Source organism: Macrotis lagotis, chromosome 2, assembly GCF_037893015.1.
Source record: "Macrotis lagotis isolate mMagLag1 chromosome 2, bilby.v1.9.chrom.fasta, whole genome shotgun sequence".
NCBI lineage: Eukaryota > Metazoa > Chordata > Mammalia > Peramelemorphia > Peramelidae > Macrotis > Macrotis lagotis.
In genome coordinates, this window is record NC_133659.1 from 77,124,865 (window position 1) to 77,142,592 (window position 17,728).

The 17,728-nt window shown below is 42.8% G+C and overlaps 1 protein-coding gene across 3 annotated transcripts; it reads right to left on the minus strand.

Annotated features, from left to right (window-relative positions):
* Positions 1-8,955: 8,955 nt before the first annotated feature.
* On the minus strand, positions 8,956-17,316 carry GLUL (glutamate-ammonia ligase). Of its 3 annotated transcripts, none has more exons than XM_074222186.1 (7): positions 17,214-17,316; positions 15,769-15,947; positions 15,183-15,344; positions 12,735-12,881; positions 12,250-12,377; positions 11,924-12,123; positions 8,956-11,132 (listed from the first exon to the last, which is right to left on the minus strand). In XM_074222186.1, the coding sequence occupies exons 2-7, from the start codon at positions 15,932-15,934 to the stop codon at positions 10,814-10,816; spliced, it is 1,122 nt and encodes a 373-aa protein (XP_074078287.1). In that variant the 5' UTR covers positions 15,935-15,947; positions 17,214-17,316; the 3' UTR covers positions 8,956-10,813. The 3 variants fall into 3 exon arrangements, with proteins under 3 accessions (XP_074078287.1, XP_074078288.1, XP_074078289.1); XM_074222187.1 differs by lacking the exon at positions 17,214-17,316 and adding an exon at positions 16,756-16,827; XM_074222188.1 differs by lacking the exon at positions 17,214-17,316 and adding an exon at positions 16,508-16,680.
* Positions 17,317-17,728: the final 412 nt, after the last annotated feature.

Genomic DNA, 17,728 nt, shown 5'->3' on the forward strand with positions numbered 1-17,728 from the left:
AGTCCTTATATATATTGTTTTCTTGAATCTGCTTATTTCATTGCGAATCAAATCGGGTAGATCATTCTATGCTTCTTAGTATTCATCATATTTGTCATTTCTTTCGGTTATTATATTCCATTCCATTCATGGACTATGATTTATAGTTATTCCCCAGTTGATGGTCATCAACTTTGTTTCCAGTTCTTTGCTATCACAAAATGTGCTGCTATAAATATTATGGTTTATATAAGGGATCTTTTCTTATTCTTACCTTAGGATATAAATCCACTAATGGACATTCTGGTTCCAAGGCATAGACATTTATATAATTTTATTAGTAAAATTCCAACTTACTTTCTAAAGTGTTTGTTCAGATTTTCAGCTCTACCAACAATGTACCAAAGTGTCTATCTATCCATAATCCCTTCAACACTGAAGCTTTCCTACATTTGTCATCTTTGCCAATTTGCAAAGATTTTTTGAGATATAATGTTAAGATTGTTTTGACTTGCATTTTTCTTATTCTTGAAGATATGGGGCATTCTTTGATGTGGTTCTTAATATTTTGCGATTCTATTTTTTTTTTTGAGAACTATCTATTTATATCCTATTTGAAAAACAGCTATTGGTCTTATATATGTAGCACAGTAGATAGAAAGCTGAATCTGGAGTCAGAAAGATCTGAGTTGGAATCTGGCCAGACATGTAGCTATGTGACCCAGGGCAAGTCACTTTACCCTGCTTACTTCACTTTCCTTATTTGTAAAATGAACTGGAGAAGGAGCAAGTATTACTGCAAAGAAAAACCCAAAAGGGTTACAAAGAATTGGACACAAGAGCACCGGCCTTGGAGTCAGGAGTACCTGGGTTCAAATCCAACCTCAGACACTTAATAATTGCCTAACCGTGTGGCCTTGGGCAAGCCACTTAACCCAATTGCCTTGAAAAATCTAAAAAAATAAAAAATAAAGAATTGGACACAACTGAACTAAAAACTTGAGTCCCAGAGTCCACTTGAATCTCCAAGGTCACTGGTGTGTGGTGAAGCTAAGTTGGGAAGGAAAGGATAAAAGAGTTATCATGTACATTAAAATTTTATTAAGGATTGGAAATTGAAGGGCAGTTAGGTGGATAGAGCACCAACCCCAGAGTCAGGAGAATCTGAGTTCAAATTCCACCTCAGACACTTAATAATTACCTAGCTGTGTGACTTAGGGCTAGTCATTTAACCCCACTGCCTTGCAAAAAAAAAAGAAAACAAAAAAGAATTGGAAATTGAGGGGACACTCATCAATTGGGGGAGTACCTGCACAAGTTGTAGTACTAGATAGAATGAAGAGGAAGATTTCAGAAAAAACAAAGATGATATAAACTGATACAAAATGAAATGAAGGGAATCAGGAAAACATTGTATACAGTAAAAGCTATATTGTAACAATGATCAACTAAAAGACTTAATGAGTCTGAACAAGATAATGACACAAGAGAATTCCAAAGAACACGTGATGAAAAGTGTTACCTATGAACAGAGAAAAGATTGAAGCATAACTTTTTCACTTTCCTTATTTTTCTTGCCTTTGTATGATTTCACATAAAAATTGATATCTATATTTGTTTCCTTTTGGAAAAGGGGTTGAAGAGGAGAGAGTTTGAAACTGAAGATTTCACAAAAGGAGTGTTTTAAAATTAATAAAGAATAAATAGGGTGGGGTTAAGTTTCTTCAGAGGGCTGAATGGATAAAAATTAGCGTGAGTCTGACTTTGGTTCAATATTGTCATGAGATGACAGATTTAAAACTGGAAAGGAACTTAGAGATCATCTAGTTCTATTTCTTTTTACAAATGAGAAAACTGAGATCTAGAAGGGTTATTTGGCAAAGGGACCAAAGCCAGGATTTGAACCCATACTCTCTCACTCCAAATCTAGCTTGCTTTTTTGCTATATCTGTTCAAAAATGTGATGCCTTCTTTATAATGTTGTGAATCTCCCCCCCTTTCTCTCTTCCCAAGTTCAATTTGAAATGTTTGAAGAAAGACTAGATGATCAGTTAGAATATTGGGGGAGGGGGGAGGGAGGAGGGAAGAGAAGAAGGGAGATTCCTGCATTGTGTAAGACTTCAGCTTCAAGGGTTCCTTCAAATTTTATAACTGAATCACATTAAAAAAACAAACCAACACTGAAAAACAGTGGGAGAGAAAGTAGAATTTTATTCATTGAGAAAAAGTACTAAAAAAGAACCAAACCCAGGATAGCAGTAATCTCACTACATAGAGGGAGGTAGGAATTATAGTGGTTCCTGTGCTAGAGATCAATGGACTACTACATGCAGCTTCCTAGAAAACAGGAAGATAAAAAGCACTTTTTCCATTCTTCAGACCCCAGTCTCCTCACTGCCTTTCCCCTCAGTCACGTCTCTGGGCTGTGAAATCAGTTTGCAGGTGTGAAGACCAATAGACGCCAAGAACCAAAGTCAAGTGTGTTTGTTTTCCCCGGAGAACATAGTGTGCCACGTTGGCTGCTCCTCTCTCCTCCTACTGAGCTGCTGCCTCCTTAATCTGGGGAAACAGGAGCCTAGCCCAAGGGCTGTTGGCAGTTTGCTGCCTCCTGGCTCTCCACAGAGGCTGCCCCTCCCTTCCCTGGGTAGAGGAGGAGGAGGAGGAAGGAGAAGGAGGGAGGAGGAGAAAGAAGAGGAGGAAGCGGCTCTGGAGGGGGGAGGGTAAAGAGGCAGAAAAGGAAAGAAGGAGGAGGAGGAAGGGAGGAAGGGAAGGAAAAGGAGAAAGAGGAGGAGGGGGAGAGAGAAAAGGAGGAGGAGAGGAGAGGAGGAGGAGCAGGCTTTGGAGGGAGGAAGGGGGAGGGGTAAAGAGGGAGAAAAGGAGGAGGAGGATGGGGCGGGGAAGAGAAGGAATAGAGAAGGAATAGGAGACTTAGAAAAGGGAAGGGGAGAAAGGGAGGAGGAGGGAAGGGGAGGGGGGAGAAGCATAAGACTTAGGAGAGGGAGCGGGGAGGAGAGGGGAGGAGGAGGAAGAGGAAAAGGAGGAAAACAATAAAAGAAGAGGCACTGTGTCATTTTCCAAACAAGATTGCAGCTAGGGCTAGCTAGAATTTTGCATAATGCCTTAGATGGGGAAGTGTGAAGAGAACCTGGACAAGAACCCATCTTTTCACTAACTTGTGATTTAAACCCTTCTCTCCCCCTAAATGTTTTTTTTTCTTTCTTCTCTTCTTTTTCTTCCCATCTCCTTCCCTCTAGCAGTGACCTCCAAACTGGCAGAATGTCACGCTTCAAGATATAAGTTACATAATGCGGCCTATGAAAACAAAATTGCCCCAAGCTTGCCAGCCTGGGTAAAGCCCGGAGTGAAAAGAACAACACCCACTTGGCTAAAGGCTGCTGCAGGAAAGGATGTCCAGAATCTGATGTGTATCTGAGGGATCCAAACTCCTCCACAATCTAACCTCACCACTGGGACTGGGGTTCTTAGGCCTGAAACAACAAAGACTGAGGGAGGGAGTGGGGCAGGGAGGAAAAGAGGAAGGAGAAGGAAGGGTAGGAAAGGAGACAGGAAGATAGACAAAAGAGAAATATAGACAGGCAGACAGAGACAAAGAGTTAATGACAGAAAAAAATCAGAGAAAGATACATTGACAGTGAAAGAAGTAGAGAAAGAGAGGCTTGGAGAATCAGAAAGAAATCAGAAAGAATCAGATGAGAGAGGAAAAGAGAGGGACAGAGGAAACAGGGGAAAAAGACAATGAAAGAAAGAAAAAGACAAAGACAGGAGAGAGAGGAAAAAAAGAGACAGGAAGAGAGAGAGGGGCAAAAAGAGGAGACAGAATCAGTAAAAATGAAACAGAATGAATAAAGAAGGAGATAAGGGGATAGGATATCTCCATATTTTTCTCATGTTGATACTGAGACCCATGTAAGAGAGCAGCTCCTTTGACAAGTTCCTACAAGTCGATTAGTGATATTTACTGGAGGTTTTGAGGCTGTGCATAAAAAAGTCCCAAACAAATGCTTTCAGGATGAGAAAGTAATTGTTCTAGGGTAGCATTGGCTATTGAAAGACTTCAAAAGTCCTTGGTACAATCTGTCCTTGTTCTGGCAGCCAACAAGGACCAAAAGGAAGGATTTTTAGGACTTTGGGTGATTGTCTCCTTCCCACGGTGGTCCTTTGGCACAAGAAAAAGGGCTTAATGGATGAGAATTAGGTCATTAATCAGAGAATGCTAGAAGTCAAAAGGATCTCATAGACTATGCATTCAATCTTCTTATTTTACATATTAAGAAATGTACATAGAGATGAATTGACTGGTCTAATAGCACCCAGATGAAGTATTAGGATTTGGTTTTAAAATACTTGAGTTAATGTTCCCTTCCTTCTCTTTTTCTCAAGGAGGAAAGTGGAACCAGTGTCAGATTCAAGGAGGATGCAGATGGAATGGATTAAGGAAGGTGTTATTGATATAATGGAAGGACTGAAAGGGACCTTGAAGATGATTTAATCTGACCCACTCATACAGCAGGTGCTTAATAAATGTTTGTATATGTTAATTAATTTATTGAACTGTAATCAAATCAATACTTCTTGGTTACCAGAAAGAAAAATCAGTTTCCTTATAGTTCCATCCATCATCTTATTTGATTTCCCACACCAAAACACCCCAAGTTGCTGATATATATCCCCTCTTTGCTCATTCTTCACCTCCAGTCATAAGGCTATGAACTCTTTGAGGTCAGAGACTTTCTTTTGTATTGGTATCCCCATGAGTTTACCTTCTTCTCATGATAATTAATAATGTTTTTTGCCATTCATTCAAGACTTCTATTTTTGTCCTCTGATAAATCCTCCTCTGGGACCCCTCAGTACACTGAAGAGCTATCTTCCACTTTGTATGAGTACTGATGATGGATATGAACTCACTTTCACAACACAATCCTCACTACTAACTTCTCATTACATCATACCTTTCTTTAAGAGTTCTTTCACCCTTATTTCTCAGTGCTTCCTTGGTAATATACTGTAGTCAAGAATACTGCCCTCTGGGGGACCTCAACTTTAGCTCTTTGACAATCTTGCATACTTTTAGTCATGGAACCTCACTGGAAGATTTTTGAGATGAGAAATATAGGCCTTTAGTGTCATCAAAAGCACTGAGAAATTGCCCCAAAGCAAGCCAACCTGCTTTCATCTTAGTTGAGTTTGATTCCAACTGACTATCAGTACCATAAATTCAAAATAGATATACTCATATTACAGAGTTTCTTTTCAATTACATATCACAGAAAAGTCAATAGATTTGACCCCTCTACTTAATTTATACTAAACTTGTTTAGTTGTTCTAAACTAATTTGCTTGATGACATATTGCATTTTTGGAGTCTGATATGTCCTCGGTTTTGACATAATCAGCAAAATATACACAATGTGTTCTGAAGAACCTTACTATCAACAGAATATATATTATGATTTCATTCTTTTCTTTGTGGATGATATGTGGTCCATAATAGAGACTTAAAAAATTATTGTTGATCAATTGAATTATAGGAAATCTCTCTCCCATTGGAATATGTGCTGAACATACTCAATGACAGAGGCATTATACCTCTCCCAGTTTGGTGTCACTTGATATTTATAATTGAGTGTTTTGAAGCAAAGTTATCTGTTGTTGCATCATCTTTCAAAGAATATTATGTGATTTTGACATTTGCCTGGGATGGTTCATAGATTGTTGTCCTTAACGTGTTTTTTGTTTTATTGGGTGGGTCTACTTTTTCTTAAATAAAGTAAAATCTTTCATCTTTTATTCAACCATAAATGATGGTAAAATTGTGGTCTTCTATAATTAGGGTTTGAAGAAGACAGTTTCCTTCTCACACTTTCATCAAGAATGGCTTCCCCATGAATTAGATTCTTCTCATAAAGATTTTGTAGAAGTTGCTATATGAGTCAGAATTGATTCTGAATAAGTTTTATCAATCCTTTTTTTGTGATAATTCTGTTTCACTTGAATGAAAAAGTTAAAGTTAGTGAGGGTTGGGATAGACTTACAATAAGATTTGCAGAGGCTTGAAGACCCTACTAGGAAGATGAGAAGGAAATATTTCCAATTATCTAAAGTGGTCATTTGATGTAGTAGAAAGCAAATTAATTTCTGCTGACACAGATAAGAAAACTCAAAGTTCAACTCTGATAATTCTCTCATTTGCAAAATGGGGATAATAGTATCTATCTCATAGTTTTTGTGTGTTTTTTCCTTTAATGAGAATATATATATATAGATATAGATATAGATATAGATATATAGATATATAGATATACACATACATACATATAACATATAGACTCTGGAACTACTTTCCTAACTTCCATTTCCATTGACAGCCTAGGTTCACAGAGAATTGCCATTACTTACCCCTCAGGAACTGGGAGTTTTTTTTTCCTACTGCTATATATCGCTTGTGAGCCCCAACAAGTTTATTCTCACCCAGGAAATTGGTCTTTGGTGTCTTTTGGGGTTTCCAGCTCTAGATCATTTTACAGATGAAGAAACTGAAACCCAGAGACTTGTTACATGACTTATTCAATTTTACTCACGTAGTAAAACAAGGGAATTAAAATTTGAAACTAGGCCATATGACAACAAAACCTAAACTTATCATGATTGATGCATATTTGGTTCAATAAACTCCAACAAAAAATGTGAATGCTTATTATCTAAAAGAGCACTCTCATCCCATGTCAATTTCTCTATCAAGGTTAGCCTTTTCTTTAAGGATATGGAAATAGTTGTATGTATTCACAATCAGGGTGCAGGAGACACAATTCAGTACTGACTTCAAATGTGACCGACCCTTAGACACTTAGTAGCTGGGCCTTAAGTCAGGAAGATTTATCCTTCTGAGTTCAGACCTGACCTTAGACATTTAGTAGCTGTGTGAAGCTAGGCAAATCATTTAATCCTGCTTGCCTCAGTTTCCTCATCAATTTTGGTGTCTTTGCCAAGAAAACCCCAAATGACATCAGGAAGAGCACAGTTCAAGAAAGTGAAAATACTCCCCTTTCCCCCATTATTCTGGCCCTTTCTCCCCCATCCTCCTCTCAATGTTTCATATTGGACATCTTTGACTCATCTTTGGAAATTAATCCAGTCAGTCGTGGTAGCCAGAACCCTTTAGTAGTACTCTCTGATCAGAGGGTGACACTCCTTAACCTTCCATTAAGGTAAGACTGCAGAGAATCTTATTTTCCATCACAGCCCTCATTTTTTTATTTCTTTGATTCTTCCAGGCCTTCCACCATCCCTTCCCAACTCCTCCTCCAAACTCCCCCTACCTCCATCCCTCAGTTTTCCTTTGTGTCTTCCCCCAACAAGGACTTTTTAAAAAATATTTGTATCTCCAGCTCTTAGCACTAGATCTGCCAAATAGTAGGCACTTAATCAAAGTTTCTTGATTATTGTTAATTCTATAAACCAGAGTAATAAACTCAAGCTCAGAAAGGAAGTCCAATATCCTAGTAGTCTTGAGAGTAAGCATTAATTTATTTGTTTGTTTGAATAAACAGTCAAGCTAGGAACAAATTGGTTTGGCTAAATCCAACTGGAGAATTGAAGTCCTGGGATACCACTTAAAAATAGTCAAGTTTAATGCCAGCTGGCAACAAAAGTCTTGCTTAGCACAAGATAGTGGTGCATAGTGAGTGAACTCCCAAGTTTCTTTTCAGACTTTGATCTTTACTAGCCCAAGTGTCTACTGATAAAAAGGGATGAAACCATTCATTCAAAGCTTCACTCATTTAGAAACTGAGACAGGTTGCCAAGGAAGTTACTCTTTGCAACCACTGCTTTACCAGACCATTTCATCCTCAGACTTTTGGTTAGTTAAATAAACTACCTTTTATCCAGAAAATTCAATGGAACACATTACTGCTATCTGGAGTGGGCAGAATTCCTTAAGTTACTATTACTGTTGTGCTGGAAGATCCAATCAGTTGTCTCTGAGACTGAAGGTCTGGATGCCTATTTGTCACAAATAAGTTATCAGTTAACTTAAAAGTCTGCTAAATGAGCCACAAACCACAAAACACACCTTAGAAACACAAAGAAATTGTTTGGTAATCCAGGCTCAGGGCAAATACCATGTGAGGGTGGAGTTAACTGCATTAGTATCCTTTCCCCAAGAAGGTAAATTAGAACCTTTGAAATGACCTATAAACATAAGGTCCACTTAAAAGCTAAGTAGGGGAGGGGAGAAGATGAGATGGCTAGGTGATTGGGTGAGCAAATAGACATGACAATATTGGACAACAAACATTAACCTCACTATTTTAAGGTATCAGTTTTGACTGAGAAGATTAAGGTTGCAAGATTAGTCAGCTTCCCATCCATCTTTAGTAAAAGCTGTCTATAAAAGTAATCCTGGGCCTAAAGTTTAGACCCAGAGCCTACATCTTCTGACAATAACATTGAACAGAATTTCTTAAGTCAAACTGGATGAAAACACATCCTGTGAAACTTCAATTTAGTACTATCTTTGTTCGTGTTTTCTGTTACTTTTTCAACTCCATATGTAAATGCAACTGGTACACTTTTTAAAGCAGTAAAAATACTGGGATTGGAAAGGAAGAATTGATCTTCAAATTTGGGGTTCTTGAAGGCTGAGATTTAGTTATTGAGGTAGCCTAGTCTAATCCCCCACAATTAGTCAGGAATGGGAAATAACTTGCCAGGCAAATATAATCCTGACCCTGAATTCCCCCACCCCACTTAGATGAGAGACTGGGAGTTGAATTCTATTCACTATTTCAATGAGAATAGTTTCTCAAGAGTAAAGGAAGTTACACCATCAATGATCAGAAAGCTTGTCATCCATACAAGACTTGGAAGCTTTTGAAAGGCAAAATCTCTACAAACTACAGCTTTCAGGATATGAGGTTAAGTACAAAAATATCTATTACAGAGGCAAGAACATTTCAAGTAAATTACTATTTAATAATACAACTTCTTGTAAAACAGGTCATGGGACTTTCTCTGAAATGACAATAGGATCCCTAAGCAGTTTGTTCAGATAAATCATTTAATTCTCTAGTTTTCAAAAAACAGCTCCCAAGCAGCATCAAGGTACTTAATATTTTTTAATTTGAAGAAAAGGCAAGGTGGACTAATTTTTCTTTTTTAAAGGGCAGATATTAGAATTGTATAGATACACTAAACTGGATGGGAATATCAATGGAAAAGAAATCTACAACACCAGGTTGAGGCTGAACTAGCAAATAGTTTGTTTAAAATACAGCAATATTAATTTCTAAACATGCTGTACATGGATATGAGAATTCCTCATGGCAAGGTTAAGGAGGGGGGTCGGGAGGAACCCCAGTTGGGAAATCCACACAACACTATCCAATGGGATGCAAACCAACCAAGGCAGTAATGGTATAAACCAGAGACCAACCAGTGGGAGAGCTGTGGATTAAGGGCATTTTTGTTCCGTTTTTATTATAAAAGGAAAACTTCAGAAATCTTTTGACAAGGCAAAAGATCTGGTACTGAGACCAGGATAGAAAAATCACAGATGTCCAAATCCGGCATTGTCAATTCCAACCTCAACACTAAAGAGTAATGCCATGAAGAGTTTGAGCCAACTAGGGTACAGATGCATGCAACTCTGAAAAATTGTACAATATAGAAACCCTACAAACATTAGAATCTAGAATTGTTTTGCCTTTTATAAAGGTTTTTTTTAATATATCAAAAGGCCTGCTTGACATGCTAGTCCCACCAGAAAATAACCACCCCAAATCCCTCCCCTTATCTTGTCAGTAACATGGTTAAGTTGACCAGTCAACTCACTTTTTATCATCTCCCCCCTCCCCCCCAAAACCCTCTCCCACTTATGTGCGCTTCACTCAATGTGTGTTAAAATCACAGCCGCCAGGTGGTTCCCGCAGCCTTTTAGCTGTATCCACTTCTACATGGACCAGCACAGAGGGTGAGCTGAAAAGATGGCCAGCCACCAAAGGGGCATTTGTCTGGGATTCCCTTCTAGCAGTCCTTAGCAGGCGGCTCTCTGCTTTCAAACCATCCCTTCCCACAGACTTTGCCTCTCCACCCCCAGCCCCTTAAAAAGTTTTTTTGTTTTTAAATTTAAATATAAAAATACTACTCTGTTTCGGGTGAAGGGATGATGAGTGGGCAAGGTTCCTTCTTCTTCTAAAGCTGAGCAGTGGCTGTTGGTTCACATGGCCTACAGACTATTTTCTGGCCAAGGGATTCTCCTAGAGCCAGGAAAAATATAAAGAGGCCCATACAGCTTTGTTTTCCTGTAAGCTGAGTCCCACCGCCCCTTACTTATCTTTTAAGAAAAGTAGATTACAGTCACAGGAATTTAATACTCTTCTCCCTCCCAAAACTCAGTTAAATTCCTCCTACCCACTTTTCACCTCCCCCCCCAACCGGAGGTTTCAAATGCTCATTCTTTTTATTTTTTTTTTTTTCCCCTGGAAGCCACAAGTCTATGTTGATGTACAAACTTGATTAGATGGAAGCAGTGGTTATGTTCCCCAACCCCTTTTCCCCACTAATATACTATTTTCTCAGTCTTCAAAAAAATCAATGATGGAAAAAAGATTAAAAACATCCCAACCCTACACCCCCTTCCCCCACAAAAAAAAGGCAAGGAGTTATCTGTGGGCACAAAAAAAAAAAATGGTATTTTGTGCCCTGGGTTACATCTAGTAGGGAAACTTGGAAGAGGGGAGAGGTGAGGCGGAAGAGGCCATGAGAAAAGGGTTACGGGACAGGGATAGAGGTATCTGTGAGTCTAGTCCACTTAGTTTTTATACTGAAAGGGTTCTTCCCCTGTCTCGTTGAGGAGACAGGTACGGATAAGTGCCTCTGTCACTGCATAAGGGTCACAGTTGGCAGAGGGGCGGCGATCTTCAAAGTAGCCCTTCTTGTCCTGCCCAACCATCCTGGGAATTCGGATGCTGGCACCACGGTTGGCCACACCAGCGGAGAATTCGTTGATGTTGGATGTTTCATTGAAACCTGTCAGGCGACGGGCATTGTCCAGACCCCCTTTGGGGTCGTAGGCTCGGATATGATATTTGTGCCGTTTGCTTAGTCTCTCAATGGCTTCTTCAATAAACCTTGAGAAAGCACAGGTGATGGTGAGGTTAGAGGAGGAAGACCCAGGACTGAGCCACTTATTAACCAGCATCTAACATGTCTCATCTGCACAAGGGGACTAGTACCTATCCTTTCTCACCACCCTGGAAATAAACTCTGTAAAGCTTAAAGTGCTCATTAGTCATATACCAGTTCTATAAATTCCCATTAGTATATGATTTATATCGGTTTGTATTAATACAAATTTGACCATTGAAATTTAATTTCAAGATAAGGAAATAATCGATCTTTTAGCTGATGAGGTAAATCCCTATATTCTGTGTGGGGAGGTGGGAAGACATGGGAGTTGGAGGGGCAACTGAAAAGAGTAATAAAAACTTTAAATATCAATTGTTGCTCACTAATTTTCTTTTGACTAGGATTTAATACTGTTACTAATTTATTCCTCAATTTTACTACCCACTAGTCTCTCTCACCTGGCATAACACATCCTCCTTGACCAGGATTTAATTACCAGTCACTGAATTTGTCCCTTTGTAAAGAATACTTTTCTCAAATGTGCCATTCTTTGATTACCCTTGCCACAAACTGAGAATCCCCACCATAACCAAAAAGGGTATTTTCTTTGCAGTCACAAGAATCAACATGACAGGATTGTGTCCTAGGAAAGCAGACGGACAAGACAGACAGACCTCATATCTATCCCGACTTCCTGAACTGCCCCCCCAGTCTCATTTCTCCCACACCTCCATTTGCCCTTCCTCTGCCTCCATGGCAAGACTAATTATTAGCAAAATTAATAGTTTCTTACTTTAGACCATTTTCTTCTCTCATGGCCTTGGTACTGAAGTTAGTATGGCAACCAGCTCCATTCCAGTTTCCGGGAATTGGCTTGGGATCAAATGTTACAATCATTCCAAAATCTTCACACACTCGATGGAGGATGAAGCGGGCAATCCAGAGATGATCTCCCATTTCAATCCCTTCACAAGGTCCTATCTGGAACTCCCACTGAAAAGAACAACAGGATTCATTTGGTTTTCAAATTAAGCTGCCACTGTTTTGCTCCAACTCAGAAACCCTCAGTCTGGACCAGCCTAAACCCTGGTAATGAAGGTCCAAAAGGGGAGTATTTACCTGAGCTGGCATTACTTCAGCATTTGTCCCCCCAATTTTGACTCCAGCATATAGACAAGCACGATAATGAGCTTCTGCTATATCTCTTCCATAGGCTTTGTCAGCTCCCACGCCACAGTAATATGGACCTGAGGCACAAGAAGACAGGAGGCAAACACTTTAAACCAGAATTCCCAGAGGGAAGTCAAACCCTTTCCAAGCCAAGTCCCTGTGTGGATCTTAAGGTCTTGAATGACTAGTACTCCTCCAGTTCAGGGATTATCCCTCTTCCTTCCCCACCTTCCCCCAAATCCTTGGGTGGTTCTGTAGGTCCCATCAATCCTCCTTTCATGTTATAAAGTAACATCTTTGGTAGCAAGCATCTGACCAGATCTGGACCCAGGAGAATGGACCCCAGGGAAAATGTCAGGGATTCTCAATGAACGTGAGATACCAATAGCATTAGTTCTAGCTGTTCAGGGAAGGAACTAGTTAGGAGATCTTACCCTGGGGCCCAGGGAACCCATTGGAAGGCCAACCAAAAGGGTGTCCATCTGTTCCCATGAGAGTATACTCTTGTTCCATACCAAACCAGGGTTTCTGGTTAGTCACCATATCCATTATCCGTTTACAGGTATGCCTCAAATTGGTCTCTGGAATAGGAGAGAAAAATAAAATCATTAGGAACATACTCAGATCTGATTTGGTAGTGGAATATAAAAAGGGTGACTTGTCAACTTGACAAGCTATGTGAACCAGCTCCAATCATCATTCTGAACTCCCAAATCTGTTCCAGAGCTCATGTTCTATACATATTTGAAGGCCAAAGACAAGTCCATTCTAATTACAGAAGAAAAGCTGACCTTGGATTTGTCACATGCACTATGTTTTTATTCTTTCCCAGGGGAAGTGTGACAAGAAAACTTTTTGGATTTTGGAACTAAGGAGGCCTAGATTCTAAGCCCCCTCTTAAATTACCAGCTATTTGACTCCAGGCAAGTGATTTAAAATTTCACTTAACTGTTTTTTTTTTTACTTCCTATTAAATTGATGGTTAATGAAGTCAATGTGATGGATCTATGGCCAACAACAGAAACAACTAGACAAGACAGCACAAGGTTTCCCCAAAAGGCTATATACCAAACCAAATTTTAACTGTCAAAGAAATGACAATTCAAGTTGAAGGTCAAGGACTTAGAAGAAAGCAGTTTACACATTTTTTTATCTCTTCTATACTGGATTGCCTCCTAAATGCCAGACTGGCTGCCAAAACAACACTGGGTGAGAACACTGATTACCTTTAATCCACATGACACTGTCCCTATATAGATCCTCCAATGTCTCATGCATTGATTAGACCAACATTGACCCAGTGTGATTATGAGAGACAGGCCCCTTAGCATACTGTCTGGCATTTGTTATTCAGGGGCTTTATGTCATGTCCCCCGGGGGGATTTGGCTTTACCGTTTCTTTCTCCAAAACACTTTACAGATAGGGAAACTGAGGCAAATAGGGTAAAGTGACTTCCCAAGGGTCACAGAGCAATGAAGTATCTGAGGTCAAATTTGAACTCCAGGTCATTATACAAATTGTGTTATTCTTCTTTCCTCAAGATAGTGCCTAAAGTAAACTAAGGCTCAGAGAAAAAGATATTAGGCTGAAATACAATTTCGAAATTGTCAAAGTAGCTAATGGGGCAGTAGATAAGAGCACCAGCCCAGGAATCAGGGGGACAGAGCCCACATTGGGCCTCAGACATTAGCTAGCTGTATGATTCTGGGTAAGTCACATAACCCCAATTGCCTCCAAAAGAGAAAAGATGTTAAAGGCCAAACTAGATTAAACTTCCTACTGTCTAAAGTGAACCCTTAATAGTCACTCAGTAAACAAGGTAGGTGGATGGGGCCTGAGAAGATAGGAGGAAAAGTTTGTTCAGAATGAGTATATAGACATTAGTCAACCCTGAACTCTTATCATGAATCCCAACTACATATTAAACAAAAGTATGAATCACATAGCTAGCCTTGGCTCAAGACCTCCACTGACAACAAAAAGTTGCCTTTAAAGATTAGTAGATATATAATAAAGAGTATCTTTAAGTAGAAAAGCACTAACTTGTAGCTAGAGAGACCTACAAAGGCCTCCTAGAGAGTACTTGAGATGAGTCTTTAAAAGAAAGGTAGCACACTTTTACTTTTTTTCTTGTCTTTTTTTTTTATGTAGCATAGCCAACATGGAAATGTTTATATGACTCCATATATGTTTTGCCCTGTCATTGGATAGAAGAAGGACTGGAGGGAGAGAAAATTTCTAATTCAGGAATTTTTAAAATGAATGTTAAAAAATCATGTTGGACTTTGGAAGGGAGAACCATTTCCAGAGAATGAGAGATAGTCTTTACAAAAAGCAGGAAATGGAGTCTCCATTATTCTCAAGCCAGTGATTCAATTTTTTATATTTGACCCAAAAATCTTCCCATAACTTTTGAGCCATTAGTCCCAAATAGAATCACTTTTCTACATAAAGACCTTTTTCAAATATTTGCAGACTGCCATGCTTCCTTAAGTCTTCTATATTGCAATCTAAATCTCTAGATTCTTCCACCCTTCTTCATGACAAAGTTTTGAGTTCCCTTATCCTCTCCTCCAAGGCCATTCCAATTTGTCCCAAGTTCAAGCTAAACCAATTACCATTCCTTTCTTTCCTAACTTACTGCAGAACCTCCCATTTATCCTTTTATACAAGAATCCCACTTTCAGGACCTCATGACTCCTTGCCTGAACAACTTCAATAATTTCCTAATTGGTTCTTCCCTTCCTCCAAGAGCCAAGAGTTCATTAACCACCATAACCTTGCTACAATCCAGAGGGGATCTGAATTTGAAAGGGGGTGGGGGGCAGGGCAAGGAGATTCCCCTCATTCCCTGTCAGGAGAGAAAATTACCTATCCCTACCTGCAGGCTTTCGGTTATACTTGAAGACTTCACAGAGAACCAGTTTGTTGGGGTCCTTTCGGAAGGGGTCTCGGAACAGAGCAGCGGGAATAAGATACATATCACTGTTGGAACCTTCTGACTGAAAAGTGCTGGAGCCATCAAAATTCCATTCAGGTAGATCTGGGAGGAATAGGAAGAAAAGAGATTGAAGTGAGCCAATCAATGCACATGTGTTTTCCAGTCTAGATTTCCAACCTTCCCCAACTATTAAGCACTGTGAGATACCAACTATCATTACTTGAATTACCTAGAAAGCAAACTGAAGATCAAACCAATGCACCAGGAACATAATTTCTAATTTAGTACTAATAGCCAATGGAATGGGTCAATTCTTCTCTTAAAGATTTTGACTGAGAAAGAGGCCCCCATTCTTTGTCTCCAACTGGAATTCAGTAAAAACTAATTTGGTAGGAATTAGGCCAAGGGTTGCACAGGCTCTGTATGTAGAGGTTGACATAATACAAAAACAGTCCAAGGAAAATGCTCTGTCCAAAACTAAAATGGAAAGAAGGGGTAGCTGTAAGGGATGGATCTCCACTCTTACCGTCTATGCTCTTCGGTTCACTGTCTAGGGTCCGGGTCTTACAGCGCAGTCCCTCGCCAGTGCCATCGATCCAAATGTACATGGCCAGGACTTTGTTCCCTTGAGGCAAGTTTAAGTACATCTGCTTGATATTTTTGTTCAAGTGAGAACTGGCTGAGGTGGCCATGTTTGAAGGTGTCCTAGTCAGTTATAAAGCAGGGAGAGAGAAAGAGAAAGAAAACACCATGAGAACACGGATCCCAGTCTGATCCGTTGCTAGGATCCCTCAGAAAAGATTTTATCCAGACAGGGAGAAGCCTACCCAAAGCACTGACTCCCAAGCTTTTGGTCAACTAACGTTTATTTATTTAACAAATATATGAGAGGTTACCAAAGTAAAGCACGAAGGTATAAAGTAGGTCCTAGGGACGTAAAAGACAAAACCAAAACAGTCCCTCCTCCAGTTTTTTATTGCTTATTTTTAACTGGGACTAAAGCCTGTTCACAGAATAACGGAACCTATGTGGTAAGTTGAATCAGAGGAATCTCCTGGCAGCTGCGAGGATGGGCATCAGGGAGGCCTTCGGACAGAGGGCAGCTTCCTGCATAGCGGCCTATGCCTGTTGATGCCAGTTTGTTGTGCCCCTTCTCGGCAGAGAACAAGGTCACAAACTGCCTGAAGGTGTGAGGACGGAAAGGAGGGGATGGGCGAAAACAAAAAGCCGTTAGGGTCGGCAGGCTTCGAGGAAAGGCCCCAAACCTCTGAAATGCGGCGCACGTTGGCGCGGCCAGTGTGCTGGTGCCGTGCCACCGCTTTAAGATGGGGGTGGCCTTGAAGTGAGATCAGACTGTAAGCCGGGCACCGGGGCCGGCCGGGGCGGTTGGTCCTCCTTGCGGCATGGGCTCGGGGGGGCCACCACGCCACCCCTTAACCACCCGGCCCGGCCCTCGGGCGCTTCTCGGGCCCCAGCGCCCCTCCGCCCCGACCCCGGGCTGGGCCCGGCTCACCCCGGCCCGTGGCCGCGCCAGGCGCCGCGCTCCGGCCTCGGGCCGGGCCCGTCCTCGCCGTGGCCGGCCTGGGCCTGGCCGCCGCGGGCCCGAGCGGCCCAGGCCGGGGCCGGGAGGCGGCCGAGCGCCCGGCGGGACGCGGCCCTCATCCCGCGCCGGGGCCGGGGTCTCGGGGGGCTCCTCCCCGCCCGCCTGCGCCCCGCCCGCCGCCCCTCCGCGCTCAGAGGGCCGCGAGGGGGCGCGGCCAGAACGGCGGCCCGCGGGGCCGGGCGCCCATTGTTGGGTCAGCGGCGGGGCCGGGCCGGGCCGGGCCGGGGGGAGCGGCCCCGAGGCGCGGCCCCGTGCGCGCGCACCGCCGCCGGGAAAACAGCGGGCTCCCCTCCCCCCGGGCCGCGCAGGCGCGTCTCGGGCCGCAGCCGGCCGGGCCGGGCCCCGCTCCCCGGGCGCGGGCGCCTTACCTGGGCCCGGAGGCGGGCGGGGCGCGGGCGGGGCGCGGGCCGCGGGGCTGGAGGCGCTAGATGGCGGCCGCGGCGGGGGCGCAGGCGGCGGAGGCTCCAGCCCGGGCTCGGGCTCCCATTCTCGGCGCGGCCCGCCCGGCCGGCCCGCCGGGCCGCATTTATCCCGGGCGCGGGCCCGGCCCCCGGCCGCTCTGATTGGCTTCGGGCGGCGCGGCGCCCCGGCGCCCGGCCCAGGCGGGGCGGGCCCTTCCCGGCCATTGGGCGGGGGGCGGCGCCGGCCGCGGGGGCGGGGGCGGGGAGGGGGCCGGCGCCCCCCGGCCCGGCCCGGCCCCGGGGAAGGGGCACCTCCTCGTGGCGGGGCCCGCGGTGCCGGGGCGCCCGCGCTGACGCCCCCCGCGCTGCCCCGGGAGGCGGAGCCTGTGGGGGGCGAGGGGCGCAGAGGCACCGGGAGGCAGGGGCGAGGCGAGCCGCACAATAGCCCGAGCTACGCCGCGCTCCGAGCGCTTCATCTCCGG

Coding starts and splice junctions, on each gene's coding strand:
- GLUL (XM_074222186.1), bottom strand. CDS start 15,934: ATGGCCACCTCAGCCAGTTCTCACTTGAACAAAAATATCAAGCAGATG. Junction 12,882..15,182: donor GTATAACCGAAAGCCTGCAG/GTAGGGATAGGT, acceptor CTCCTATTCCAG/AGACCAATTTGAGGCATACC. Junction 12,378..12,734: donor TGGGTTCCCTGGGCCCCAGG/GTAAGATCTCCT, acceptor CTTGTGCCTCAG/GTCCATATTACTGTGGCGTG.